Source organism: Coenobita brevimanus, chromosome 38 (genome assembly GCF_032717465.1).
Source record: "Coenobita brevimanus isolate Jiangsu-jjx chromosome 38, ASM3271746v2, whole genome shotgun sequence".
Lineage (NCBI taxonomy): Eukaryota > Metazoa > Arthropoda > Malacostraca > Decapoda > Coenobitidae > Coenobita > Coenobita brevimanus.
Window position 1 is genome coordinate 49,911,000 of NC_136991.1, and position 14,186 is coordinate 49,925,185.

At 42.5% G+C, this 14,186-nt stretch overlaps 1 protein-coding gene across 1 annotated transcript in view; it reads right to left on the reverse strand.

Moving 5' to 3' along the window:
• Positions 1-297: 297 nt before the first annotated feature.
• Positions 298-14,186, reverse strand: part of Fancm (FA complementation group M) — a 58,877-nt gene continuing 44,988 nt past the window's right edge. The window contains exons 22-28 of the mRNA XM_080269959.1: positions 14,038-14,133; positions 7,566-8,585; positions 6,751-6,910; positions 4,681-4,893; positions 3,977-4,074; positions 3,584-3,678; positions 298-403 (exon numbers count right to left, since the gene is read on the reverse strand). Coding sequence (XP_080126085.1) covers positions 298-403; positions 3,584-3,678; positions 3,977-4,074; positions 4,681-4,893; positions 6,751-6,910; positions 7,566-8,585; positions 14,038-14,133 — 1,788 coding nt within the window. The remainder of the gene's footprint in view (positions 404-3,583; positions 3,679-3,976; positions 4,075-4,680; positions 4,894-6,750; positions 6,911-7,565; positions 8,586-14,037; positions 14,134-14,186) is intronic.

Below are 14,186 nucleotides of genomic sequence, written 5' to 3' on the forward strand. Positions count from 1 at the left end.
TATATATATATATATATATATATATATATATATATATATCGTTTTTAAAGGCTCCAACATGCTTGCATGTGTCGGCCTTGGTCACCTAATGGCGGCTCTCCACGCTGCACGATCCATTGCAGCCTCCCTGTTCAGTCTCTTAACCCTAAGGTCACACTTAATGACCTCGCCCCATGTCTTTCTCGGTCTACCCCTCATAACCCCACCCCCAATTATTAACACTTCTCATATATATATATATATATATATATATATATTAAACATTATGGTATGATGATGTGTGGCATTCCAAGCTTACTATGAGGGCAACATGTCTTGTCTGAAGGGTCGAGTTAGGTGCTGCTTCACTGCTATTGCACGCTGCAGTGAAATTTTTCCCTTATCTCTAATCATCTCTGGTGAGCTGAGGAGATAACAAAATTAATATATATTTCACATTTTCCAGCAAAATACAGTAGACCTTCAATTTACATGGGACCAATTTGCACTGAATATATTTTGCATAGAGAAACCCTGACCAGGCCTAGTAAATGGGGAGGGAGGAGGGGGGAGGGGGGGCAGATTGTCTGGGAAAATCCCAGAAGCTGGCCCCCATCTTTGACAACATTTGAAGGTCCCACATGGTGATATATGCTAACATGGCCATCAAATGTGGTCGCCACACATGTGAACTCTGCATTCTCCTCCCTCTGCTTCTCTCCATTGTCTCTGCCAGCTGAGCTGATTCTGACCCTTGGCTTCCCCGATCACATTAAAATCCCATGTGATCTTAGTGCCATTTAACAATCTCGGTGTTCTTTGATGTGTTATGCCTTTCCATTTGTCTGCCATGTCCACTTGTGCAGTAATGAGAGGCCTTGTCGTGTACCTGTTCATCTCGAGGAGTCTCCACTGGCTTGATGCTAAGGATTGCATGATCAACCTTGCAAACCACTTCACTATAAGCATGTCGACAGTGTGAAGTGTGAAAGTGCCATGAAAAGACTGAGTGTGAAGTCCAACTAAGAGGTGACAATGAAGCAAGAATGTGTTTCTAAGTGTGAAACAGTGTGTTAGTGAAAACAGAGAAAGTGCTTTACACGTTCGCCTGCACTCAGACGGAAGTGAATATGGCAGTGGACAGTAGTAGTAGTAGTATTTTTATTTTTATTTACTTTTTTATTCTTTTTTATGTCCAACTCTGGCCAAAGGCTTCAGGGCCTATCCTCAGGGTATAACCCCATGGCCCAGTAGTCCTCCTACATCTCCACATACCACCACTTCAACGCTAACACCCACCATCCATACTGAATACATGCTAGGGCTGTCTCATACAGCACTAGCGAATTTGTATTAGCAGGGATGTTTTTATGACATGTTGGCAGGTCTCCTGGTAGTTCAGTAAAGTTTACCTTTTATGAAATTCAAATCCATAAACTGTTCCCTGCCCCTTGAAATGGGGTCAGTTAGGACTGCAGGCCAACTTTCTACCGACTGAGCCACCACTGCTAATATTTACAGATGCATTGCTCATGTGATGTAAGTTGAAAATCCTCCACCCATCTCCATTAGCAAGGCTGGTTTGCAAGATACTGTGAGCACAAAGCCCTGCAGCACGCGTGGGTGTATGGTGAGGTCGGGGGATAAGATCACGGCCATGGCCAAGGCTTTCCCAATCTCCTTTAAGAAGGTGGTAGAGGATGGTGGTTACAAATTACATCAGATGTTCAATATGGATGAAACTGGTCTTTTTTGGAAACGTTTTCCCTCTTCTACCCTCTTGATAAAGGAGGAAAGCTCGGCAAACAGATACAAGGCCTCCAAAGAATGCCTTACCTTATTTTTTGCCTGTAACACCACCGGCAAATGTAAGGTAAAGCCTTTGGTTATTTGTAAGTGCACACGACTAAGGAAATTGCAGCATGAAGATGTGGAACAGCTGGTTGTTCACTGGATGCATCTTTCCAAGAGCTGGGCGACACCATCATGTGTGATGGAGTGGCTGAATGAGATTTCTGTCCCCACAGCTGAGAGACACTGCAGACAATAAAATTTCTCTTGTTAAGTGAAGCTGGTGATGGACAGTTGTCCAGGCCACCCACAATATCTCGTCAGCCATCATCCAGCTGCCGTTGAGGTTGTTTTCCTGCTACCCAACATCACTAGTATTGTTCAACATCTTGACCAGCAGGTCATCATGACGTGCATCTATCAAGTTACGAGATAGGTGGCTGATGGGGGGACTGAGGTGGCAGCAATGGTATCTGAGGACTGGGCAGACCTTGAGGTTGACTTATCAACACCTTCAGCAGCAAACCCTCAAGCTACAACAATAAAACAAATTTGGATGATGATGATGATGATGATGATGATTTAGTAGTAAGCACAAAATTTTAAAAATCATAACCACCCGAGATGACATTAATATGAAGGCTGTCCAGCACTGGAGGTAGAAGCTGCTATCTCATGCATATCTCACTGTGTTGGCTACACCAATCATAGATGCACTGTGCTAGGCAACAGAGGTGGCTCAGCAAATGCTGGGAGAGGGTTTGCTGCCATCCTTCACATTATCAATGCTGCTCCCAAATAACGATCGGCGGCCTCAACTGAAGAGGTTAAAGTGGAGGAGCACCTGGCACCTGAGACCACACAGTAGGCACGAGCAGCAACCAAGTCACAGCATACATAGGGCCCACTTGTCAGCAGCGGCGCAATGTGCAGGAAATTGCTGATCAGCTCAAGGATGCCCTAATGATGGTTTTGCACAACAGATACTGTAAGCTGCAGTCCTTCCAGAGTTAAACTGACTGTATCTTATGGGAGCATATGGAGCAGCTTGTGAAGAAAGTAACAAATTGTCACAAACCCTCATCATCACCTACCTTTCCCCAGCCCCAGCCTCAATGCCTGCCCTGCCACCTCGGTCTCCCCAGCCTAGCACCTCCATCGCACCCATCTCACCACAACTGCCACTGACAACAATTAGGGGCGTGACTCTGAGGAGTTCCAGGCCTAGTCTCAGCCCCAGATGGGTTAAAGGGACTGCTAATTCCCCCTTGTCTAGTCCCTCAGCCTCAGACACGCTATTCCCCGACACCCAAACATTACTCCGTCCTATATCATGAAGAGTGACCACCACTTATTTGTCATTTTGAACACTCTAATTAACCCTTTTTTATGCTCAGTGATATTCCTTGAGGTTGTATTTGTACTACAGAAGAGGGTATAAATTTTCAGGAGGGCCAAAAGGGGGACTTTGGAAAAATTCTGAGACATCACCACACCAATTACCCGTAAAACAGGGGTCTCAATGGTACGATTTGTATGTTTCGATCTGCATGGTAAAATTCCTGGATACATTAGCTGTGCAAATTGAGGGTCTACTGTAAAACATATTATCAAAGGGACATTTTGGCACAAAAATAGATTAACAGACTATTATTTACCTATATAATTTACTATGCAGCAACAATCAAACTTGATAACTGATAATAATAATCACTAAAATAATGGATATACAGTCCTAAAATATTGACAATGATGTTCTTCATACATGAATATCTGGTAAAAGACCAATACAGTAGACTTTTGTTAAGCTTACCTATTCACAAAATCCGCAATAGTTCTGAATCCATGAGCTAGGCAGATAGCAGATGCAAAGCTGATGCGAGGCAAAGATCGGTAGAAGCTTAACACCTGTGTAAGTGGGGGAGAAGAAAAAGTTACCGATGTTATTCTTAAATTACTTGTTCTCCACAATATTTTAATATCAGAACACTTCAGTACAATTAAAGCTTACTATATCATACCATGTTTTAGACTGAATCTTTTCCCAATTAGTCGGCATATAATAAGATTCTGATGTATTCCATAATAACACTTATATCTTACATCAGAATGCAAGTACTGTATTTAGTATCAGCTTGCTGTGCTGAAAACAACTGAAGCAAGGGGATGCCCCATTCAATACAGATAAATTTAAAGCTAATCACACCTGCTGTAGTTTAGTAATCTGCTCTGGAAGAACCGGAATGATGTGTCCCTTTGTACGTTCCTGCTGAGTCAATTGTGACAGAAGGAGTGCAGTTTCCTCTGTAAGCAATTCAAGGAAGGATCAGTATATATCCTAATTATCCTGGCCCAAGTATCCATACCCAAATACTGTAATATGAAGAGATCCAGACAGAGGACGACATGATAGAAAGAGAGGAATTCCTCCATACAATATCCCTTTTCTGCTGCTGGAAGTGTAAGGCTGCTTATTAAAAAAGTGCACAGGACTTCAGTAACCACATCCTAATGCTATACCAGTAAAATAATCTCTCCACTTTGTCAAGGAACAGGTCATACGCCTGTTTCTGAATGGTCAAAATAAGCAAGATACTGTAGAGAAGTGAACTCATATTAGTTCCTATAGATCCTATATTCTGATAGCATACCTTATACTGTATCTCATATTTATCACGTATAAGACCAACCTACAAAATTTATTACTTCCCCGCAATCAAGGGACTTGAATAATGTTCTTTATAGTGTGAGAGTGTTATTGTTTACACTGCAATGCAACCTTCAATTAATCCTCAATGAACTCAAAACTTTGCCAGATTTCTAATATGCCTATCACCTGAACAAGTATTGCAATATTCCCACTAATAAGTTGGTTAAGACTACAACTAAAACACAGATGAGTTTTCTTACCATGGCCACTAGAGTAAAGTAACTTGAGCTGTGTGACCTGAGCACAAGCACAGGTGATGCTGTGCAGGTAGCGGAAGGGATGGGCAGAAGGTGAGCGTAAAGCATCACCACTCTTTTTGTCAGATTCCACTATCAAAACAGGACGTTCATACAAATCCAAAAGTTCTTGCACTAAGTTCACCAACGTACTTCGGTGCTGACGGCTGCTGAATCCTAAGCCACAAAAAGAATCACAAATGTGAAAATGAGCAAAATCATTATCATCATTATCATTACCTTGCCACTTTTTCCCATCCACAGGTGCAGTGAGGTAAAATCTAGAAAGCATCCATCCATCATCCAATCCTACATTGCCCCATGAGGAACATAGGAGCCCGGGGCTAGGTAGTTGGTCCCAATATTTAAGATGAGAGTGACCAGCCTCACTCATCTCTGAGTGGCATTACATGAGCAATCAACCCCAACCACCCCTTGGATTATAAACCTTCACCGGCTCAATCCAATTGGAGCACAATAATTACCCACTAAACCACCAGGTGCCAAAACTTGGTTATATGGTTACCACCCAGCATAGTAAATGGTTTCCTGGTGTACAGGAAACCATTTGGCTTGTCACTCAGTGTAGAGTCACCCACAGGCAAAAGGAAGAGGAAAGAATGAAGGAAAGAAAGACAGAAGAGGGAGTGTAAAGTCACCCGTAGGCAGAAGGACAAGGAAAGAATGAAGGAAAGAGAGATGGACGAGAGGAATGGGCAGACACCCGACAGCAGCCATACATCGAGTGAATGGACGGTGAGCACCCCCACCTACCACAATCTAGAAAGCAACAACAAGAAAACAAAGACGGTGGGAAAACTAATCAACAGCACCCCCAATGAAATGGGACACACACACACACACACACACACACACACACACACACACACACACACACACACATTCACTCACCTTTCAAGCCCCTAGAATCCTGGCTCCACCTCACAGGCACATATTCCACACATAGCTTCATAATTACTTATCTGACAAAGTCAGTCCAACAATTGGCATGTTAAAAAAAAAGAAGAGCTGTCAGTCCCTTGCCATGCACTTATCTGTACAAAATTCATCCTACCACCTCAGTCTCTTGTCAGTTCCCTTGCCCTATCAATCTCCATATCTCTCTTTCTTACACATACTCATTTGCCAAATCTATCTACCTTCTTCTTGACCTACCACACCTCCTCCCATCTTAAAACTCACTTGCATATTATACAGTATACCCTTTTCACCACCCTATATTACACCCATTCTTTCCACAGCACCTAAGCATACTCTCTTCAAATATACCAAGTACATACCCACAGCAACCTCTAAACAAGTTACCTGACCATAATACCATCTGCATGATACATCTTTGATTCATAGTGCCATTAACATCATTTTCTTAGTGTGGAGATTTTTTTTTTTTTTTTTTAAGTTGGCTACATCACCATTAAAAAGCCATTTTAAAAGGTGGAAATACAAACATATGCAAAATTATAATAATTCAAATATTAGCAAAAATTTCTAAATGAATAGGGAACACATGGAAAAATACTTCAGAATTTCATCATTACTGATGCACGCATAAGACAGTTACGGTACCTTTCAAATCCAACGATGTATTTAATCCATATTTCAAATCTCTAGATAATTACATTCAACTTGGGAAGGATGTCTATACTCTTTTTACTTTAACCTGACCTAAAATTGTCATCTCTCCTTCATGGATACTGTAATGAGTTGTGGTAAGAGGCTAACACTAGAAGATGATGCTAAGTCCTGACAATGTGCTATGGAATGGATGAAGATACACAATATTGTCTTATTCTGCTACTGAGCTATATGAAATAAGCTTCAAAAGGACAAAAACCAAGGTGAATGAACTACTGTAATGAATGACTTTATGATGGCTATATCTTACCCCATCACTCTGGGTAGTTTCTCATAAGATGAATAAAATCATCTGATTGGCAGGAAGGAAAAAAAAAGAAATGATTGGTAGAAAAAAATAAAAAAAAGGAAAATACAAGTTTAAGCATCACAAATTACCTGAGAGCGTGATTCGAACCACTCCCATGCGAGGAGAGAGCACAAAGTTGGCAGGTGCTATGGGTACAACTGAAGTCAGGGCACCATATCGTAGTCGAAGCTGTGACACTATATCAGCGCATCGGCTTAGCTCACCAGAGTCCACAAGCACAACTGCCTCCTACAAGTACACATACACTATTAATTGGGGAGAAAATAATACGGCGTATACAAATAACTACATTGGTTCCTTATCTAAATACAGTGTGGTGCATGATTTGTATATCGTTCGAGAATACTGTACACCTTGCTCCTGATATGTTTTAGTTTTCCCTAGTGAACATGTCAGGATTCCTTTCTGCATGGTGAGGTGATAGCTAAATATGAAATTTCTTTATTTTACTGGGCTAATCACATGCCATACTTCCACTCTGACTTACAGTACGGTATGTAACTGGTTGATATTATAAAACCGTTATCATCACCACCATGACCTTTTTTTCTCAACTGGAGATGGGGTGAAGCAGGGTTCAGAAAGCTAGTAAGGAGAAAACAAGAAAGATGAATACCTAATCATTAGCATACCCAGTGAAATGGGCCATACACACTCATTCACCCGCCATTCAACCTCCAGAACCCTGACCACTTCACAGGCAAGACCATATGCACATATACACACATCATAGTGCATCCTTCTCATTGTCTATAAAGGCTCCAACATGCTTGCATGCGCCGGCCTTGGTGACCTAATGGCGGCTCTCCACATTGCTCAATCTCTGTCAGCCTCCCCATTCAGTCCCTTATCCCTGAGGTCAGAAATAATGTATATACAGTACCTTTCTGGGCTGCTGGGATACAGGTGAACTTCCTTGGCTGCTGATAACACTGTTTTGTGACTGATTCCCCCCTAGGCTGACAGGTTTAACTGTTGCTGAAGACTTGAGAGACTGACTTGATGTGTTTAATTTGGTTGGTGAAGAGATAACAGACATAGGAAATGATTTAACAGTTGGAAAATCCCTCACTTGGCCTGCTACACATGCCACTTGTTTAGGTATGGCAGCTGGTAAGGTTGCAAAGCTGGAACATGATGCTGTTGGAGGTGTGGCAGCAGAAGTAATATGAGAACATGACGCAGTGGAAAGAGTAGCAGCAGAAGACACACTAAAACTACTGCTTAGTACACTTGGTCTTTCACTTTTCTCTGTTCTCTTATTCATCAGTTCAGCAGCAGAAGTAACATTAGAACATGATGCTATGGAATGTGAGGTAGGAGATGCACCACCCAAACTACTATTCAATACACTACATCTTTCACTGTTCTCTGTTCTCTTGTTCTTCAGTTCAGTGGCAGAAACAACACTAAAACTATTATTAATTACACTTTGTTTTTCAATGCTCTCCGTTCCCTTGTTTGTCAATTCATGAGCACCTTTTCTGCTCTCTGAAAACTGAGTGTAATTGCTGGTTCTCTCTTTTCCCACTGCTATTACTTCAGCACTGTCATCTATTAACTGTACAGCTCTGTTATCACCCTTACTATTATCATGCAAGGCTGAATACTGTGTGTAACTTGGAGATGCTTTAGAAAACCCTGACTGTGTTCCCCCTAATGTTTTCTGTGGTGACTTGCCAGTGGTAGAAGTGACATGGCTGAATTTACTCTTAGTTGGTGGGGTATTGTCGTGTTTCTGTACTGGAGTCTGGACCTCATTACCGCTTTTAATTTTCTTTTTGCTTCCATCTGCATCCTCTTCATCGCTTGAGGAAGTGGGAAGGACGATTCTCTTTCTGGCTCCTTTCCTTTCACCTGTGCTGGCTTTTGTCTGCTTGGTGTTGGCCTTGTTGAGAAGTGCCTGAAAATATCATAAATAATAATAATAATAATAATAATAATAATAATAAATAATAATAATAATAATAAATAATAATAATAATAATAAATAATAATAATAATAAATGATGAAGATGATGATGATGATGATCATGACAATAATAATACAAGAATAAACACCTGAAAATATCAGAAACAGCAACAACAACAATAAAAATAATCATAAAAAATATAAATAAATAAATCATCATCATCATCATCATCATCCGGACCTCCTTTCCCACCCAAGGGCAGGGTGAGCAGTAGCAATGTCCAGACAGCCCAAAATGCCCAATCCAATGGGCCACGCTTCCATTCACTCATCATTCAAGCCCCCGGAATCCTGGCTCTATCGGATACGCCAAAAACATTCACCACGTTCTGTAGCTTCACACGATTGTATCCAACAGAGTCAATCCAGACGCTGCCACGTTAAAAAGGGGTGCCAAAAATCCCTGATCATGCACTTCTCACAAAATTCATCCAGCCAGCTCGATCTCCTGTCAGTTCCCTAGCCTCACCGACTTCCAAACCTCTCTTCCTCACACATTCATCCACAATATCTCTCCACCTTCTCCTTGGCCTACCTCGCCTCCTCCCTCCTTCGAATTCGCTCAGATATACCTTCTTCACCACTCTATTGTTATCCATTCTCTCCGCATGACCATACCATCTCAGTACACTCTCTTCAATTCTGGTGTCCACCGACTTCCTCACTCCACACCTTTCACGAATCACATTATTTCGTATCCTATCCACCCTCTGTACTCCACATACATTCCTCAGCAGTCCCATCTCCATTGCTCTTACTCTTGACTTTTCATTTTCATGTCACACCATAGTCTCACATCCATATGTTAAAGTTGGCACTAACACTCCTTCATGTAAGCCTCGTGCATCTACAACACTCAAGCCTCTGTTTCTCATCAAGGCCTTCATTGCACCAGCTACTTTTCTTCCTTGTGTCACTCTACTTTCAACTTCTTTTTGCACATTTTCCTCACTTTTCTATCACTGTACCCAGGTATTTGAACTCTCTCACCAATTCCAGTCTCTCTCCATTCACTGTTGCATTACACTGGGAGTCACCTTCTCTCTCAATAACCATCACTTTACTCTTTTCTACATTTACTCTCAAGGAACGACACTTACAGACATCAGCATAACTCTGCACTAGCCTATCAAGTTCTTGTCCGGTACTTGCAAGCAGTACTGCATCATCAGCATACAACAAATTTGAGATATTCACCATTCATTACCGATGCCATCCCTCTCTCCATTACTCATGTTTTCACTTCTCTCGTCATCCCATCCATATATACACTGAACAACCATGGGGACATCACACAACCTTGTCGCATGCCCATACTGATTGTGAACCATTCACTTAGATGCCCATTAACCTTGACACACGCTTCACTACCATCATAAAAACTCTTGACGGCACCTAGCAGCTTATCCTCTACACCGTACATACGCTAAACTTTCCATAATCCTTCTCTGCCCACTATGTCATATGCTTTTTCCAGATCCATGAATGCCACAAACACCTTATGGTCCTTCTCACAAGCCTTCTCTACTATCTGTCTCACTGCAAATATTTGGTCCACACATCCTCTGCCACTCCTAAAGCCACCCTGTTCATCACTCACTAGGACTTCTGATATCTCTCTTACTTTCTCTATAATAATTCTTTCATATACCTTCCCTATCACGCTCAGTAAGCTTATGCCATTATAATTCTTGCACTCACTTTGTTCACCTTTATTTTTGAACAGGGGTACAATCACAGCCTTTTTCCACTCTGCAGGCACAGTTTCACTCATCCATGCATTCTTACATATCTCCAACAAGCACTTCATTCCATTCTCTCCACTACATTTAAGCATCTCTGCATACACCTCATCAACCCCAGCTGCTTTCCCATTATTCAGCCACTTCACAGCACTCTTCACCTATGCGAGTGTCACGTCTCCTGGCACTGCATTCCTTCTCTGCACACCCCCAAAACCAATCATGTTTACAGCTGCTCTGCTCTCTCTATCCCCATTCATCAGGCTTTCAAAATATTCTTTCCATCTGGTCCTTACTTCATCTCCATGGGTTAACCCCTAAAACGCGGATCATCGTGTTTGCGACGCTCGGCCATAAGGGCAGGACGGCGGGTCGTCGCGTTTGCGATTTTAGTAAATTTTGAATAACCGCGGGCAAGCAGGCTCCAGCTGGTATTGTCTATCAGTACCACCATCCTCTAGCTACAACTAGCATACTTTACCTTTGTACTACTGACCTCAGTTGTTGCCAAATATCGCGTTTTCCCCCCGTACCCCCCCTACCACGGCCCGGCCAGCCTGGCTGTGATACATGGCAGCGCTCTGAGCGCTCAGAACTGTAAATCTGCGATCTCCTCTCACAAGCAGTTTATGCTACTAGGAAATGCTTGTTTCCCCAGTTGTAACACTAGCTTTTGCCTCTGTTTAATGTCAGTTTACTGCAGGCTTTCAAAGTGAGATTATGGCGAGTTCTAGCTCTTCCCAGTCAGTGCAAGCGGCCGACAGGAACGAGAATAAAGTGGCGGACGTAAGGCAGAATAAAAAGCGCGCCGTGGTGATCTTTTGGGAAGTAATATGATTGAAAATAATGTAGTATACATGTTTTTAGCTGTGAAAATGGAAATGTTTGTTGAGTGATGGGAAAACCGCCGCCACAGTGCATGTCGGCCGTACGCTCCGTTGATTTTAGCCTTATTTTCAGTGCTTATTGTACAAATACGGATTCCTAACTACCTTTATGTTGTTGTATAAAGTGTACTGTGACAGATTGAGGCTGTGGTAGAAAGAAAACCGGGTTTCTGGAGGTGTGAGAGTGAAGACTTTGTTACCCAACTTTGCAAGTCTTCACAAGTCCTTTGGTAGTCAACGAAGGCTCAACATGTGGCTCAGGAGATAGCTGAATGTAAGTAATATATGCCATAAAAATTTTAATGCTCTAGGGTTAATCCATGATTTTTGGCAAAATATTTTTCCACAAGTACTCAGACCCCGCTACAACCCCGCCACAGGGGGGGGATCGCGCGTACACAGCCGCGTTTTAGGGGTTAATAATCTACCACCTGCATCCTACACACCATCCCATTTCTTTCCGCTTTCACTTCTACATTTCCGCACCGCTTTCCAGAATAACTTTCTATTTTCTGAGTAGTTCGCATTCATTTTTCTTCCTAGATCCTCATTTACCTTCTTCTTTTTCCTCTTCATTAGTCTCTTTACATGCTTCTTGCTCTCAACATATTCAGTTCTTATTTCAACTGAACCCCTATCCTGTAGCCACTTTAGCCACTTCTTCCTCTTTTCCTCCACTGCTCTCTTTACCTCCTCATCCCACCATGCTGTACCTTTCTTCTTTGTTGTTACTCTTGCCACACCACACACCGCTTTAGCATGCCTAACTAAGCAATACCTATATGCATTCCACAGTCTGTCCAGATCCATTTCATTCCAATTCAGTAATTCTAACTCATCCTCTACTTTGGTCCTGTATTCATCTGCCATTTCTTTGATTTTCAGCTTCTCAACTTTCAGTCTTTCTCCCAGACTGCTCCTCTCTCTCCTGATCCACCTCACTCCTCTCAGCTTGATCTTGCATACCACAATAATATGATCTGACAGACCTCATCATCATCCTCTCACAGCCCTCATATCAGCAACCATTCCCATCATCGACCTCTCTATGAGCATGTAATCAATCAGGTTTCTTTCAACACAATCCCCGTTCCCTCTATACCATGTATATTTATGTGCATCTCTGTGTTTGACATACGAGTTACAAATGCACAACCTCCTCTCCTGACACATATCCTTCAGTCTCTTCCCATGACCATTTTCTCCCGGTACTCCATAGCAACCCATTATATCATCCTCAGGACCAGTGCCTACTCTTCCGTTCATATCCCCCATCACAATCACTTTATAGCTCCTGCACATTTCTCCCACTACTTCACCCACCCCATCCCAAAACCTGTCTTTCTCTCTCTGGTGCATACGCTACAATCACTACCACTTTCACCTTCTCAAACTTGAACTTGACATACATACACCTCGAGCTGACACATTTGTAGTCTCTCATTCCACTCTGTCACACTTCATTCATCAACAAAGCAACTTCTTCCTTGCATCTTCCTCGCCCATTCATTCCCGATCTTACACACTTCACACCCTCCCACTCCTCCACTTCACACCCTTTCATCTTCGTTTCACACAATGCCATCACGGCATGTCTTGCACTCTTAAACACATTCACCACTTCCACCCTCTTGCTCTCCTCATTCACACCTCTCACATTCCACATGGCCATGTGAGTCTGCCCATTTGGTTGGGGCCCTGGGCAGGTATTGGGCCCTCCGAGGCTCTCTGAAATGACTGCCATGATTAAGTGATTTTGGATAGGGGAATCTGGGGGACACTTAACCCAGCCAGAATCCCAGGTTATATGGTTACCACCCAGTGTAGTAAATGGTTTCCAGGGTACAGGAAACCATTTGGCTTGTCACTCAGTGTAGAGATCATATATTGAGTGACTGGATGATGGGCACCCCCACCTACCACATAATAAACATCATCATCATCATCATCATCACACCACACCACCCAATCCTACGTTGCCCCATGAGGAGCGTAGGAGCCCGGGGCTAGGCGAGTTGGTCCGTCCTGACATTTAAGATGAGAGTGACCAGCCTTACTCATCTCTGAGTGGCATTATGTGAGCAATAAACCCCAACCATCCCTTGAATGTAAACCTTCACTGACTCAATCCAATTGGAGTGCCATAATTACCCACTAAACCACCATGCGCCAAAATCTGGTTACATGATTACCACCCAGCGTAGTAAATGGTTTCCTGGTGTACAGGAAACCATTTGGCTTCTCACTCCCAGTAGAGTCAGCCACAGGCAGAAGGAAGAGGAAAGAATGAAGGAAAGAAAGACAGAACAGGAAGTGTAAAGTCACCTGTAGGCAGAAGGACAAGGAAAGAATGAAGGAAAGAAAGACAGAAGAGGATGGAAGGAAAGAGGGATGGAGGAGAGGAATGGGCAGACACCCGAAAGCAGCACTACATCGAGTGAAGTAACGTAAAAACTGGCTTGCAGGACAACCAGTTCGGGTGTGGTGATAATTCATTTTTAAACTTTCTCCAAGAACTTATATAATAAAAGCAAGAACAACAACAAAACAATAACAAGAAAGCAAGCATGCACTGCTCTCATATACTTAGCAACTCACAACATGGGTAAAAAATAAATATAATACAAAATAGGATTCATCATCAAGGCAATGTTCCGTGAAATGGTGCTGCACATCACATTACTCATTAATCAAGTCTCTGAAAATAAGAAAAGATCACAAAACCCCAACAAAATATGCAGCACCCCACATTACCTGATGAATGATGGGGTCCTCGGCCAACATGGACTCTCCCATGTATTCTGTGTCATACTCCACAAAGTTGTTGTCCACCACAAAACTATCTTCACTCTAGAAAGAAAGAGCTAGTTGTATACTGTGTTTCACTGGTCTATTGCATGTAT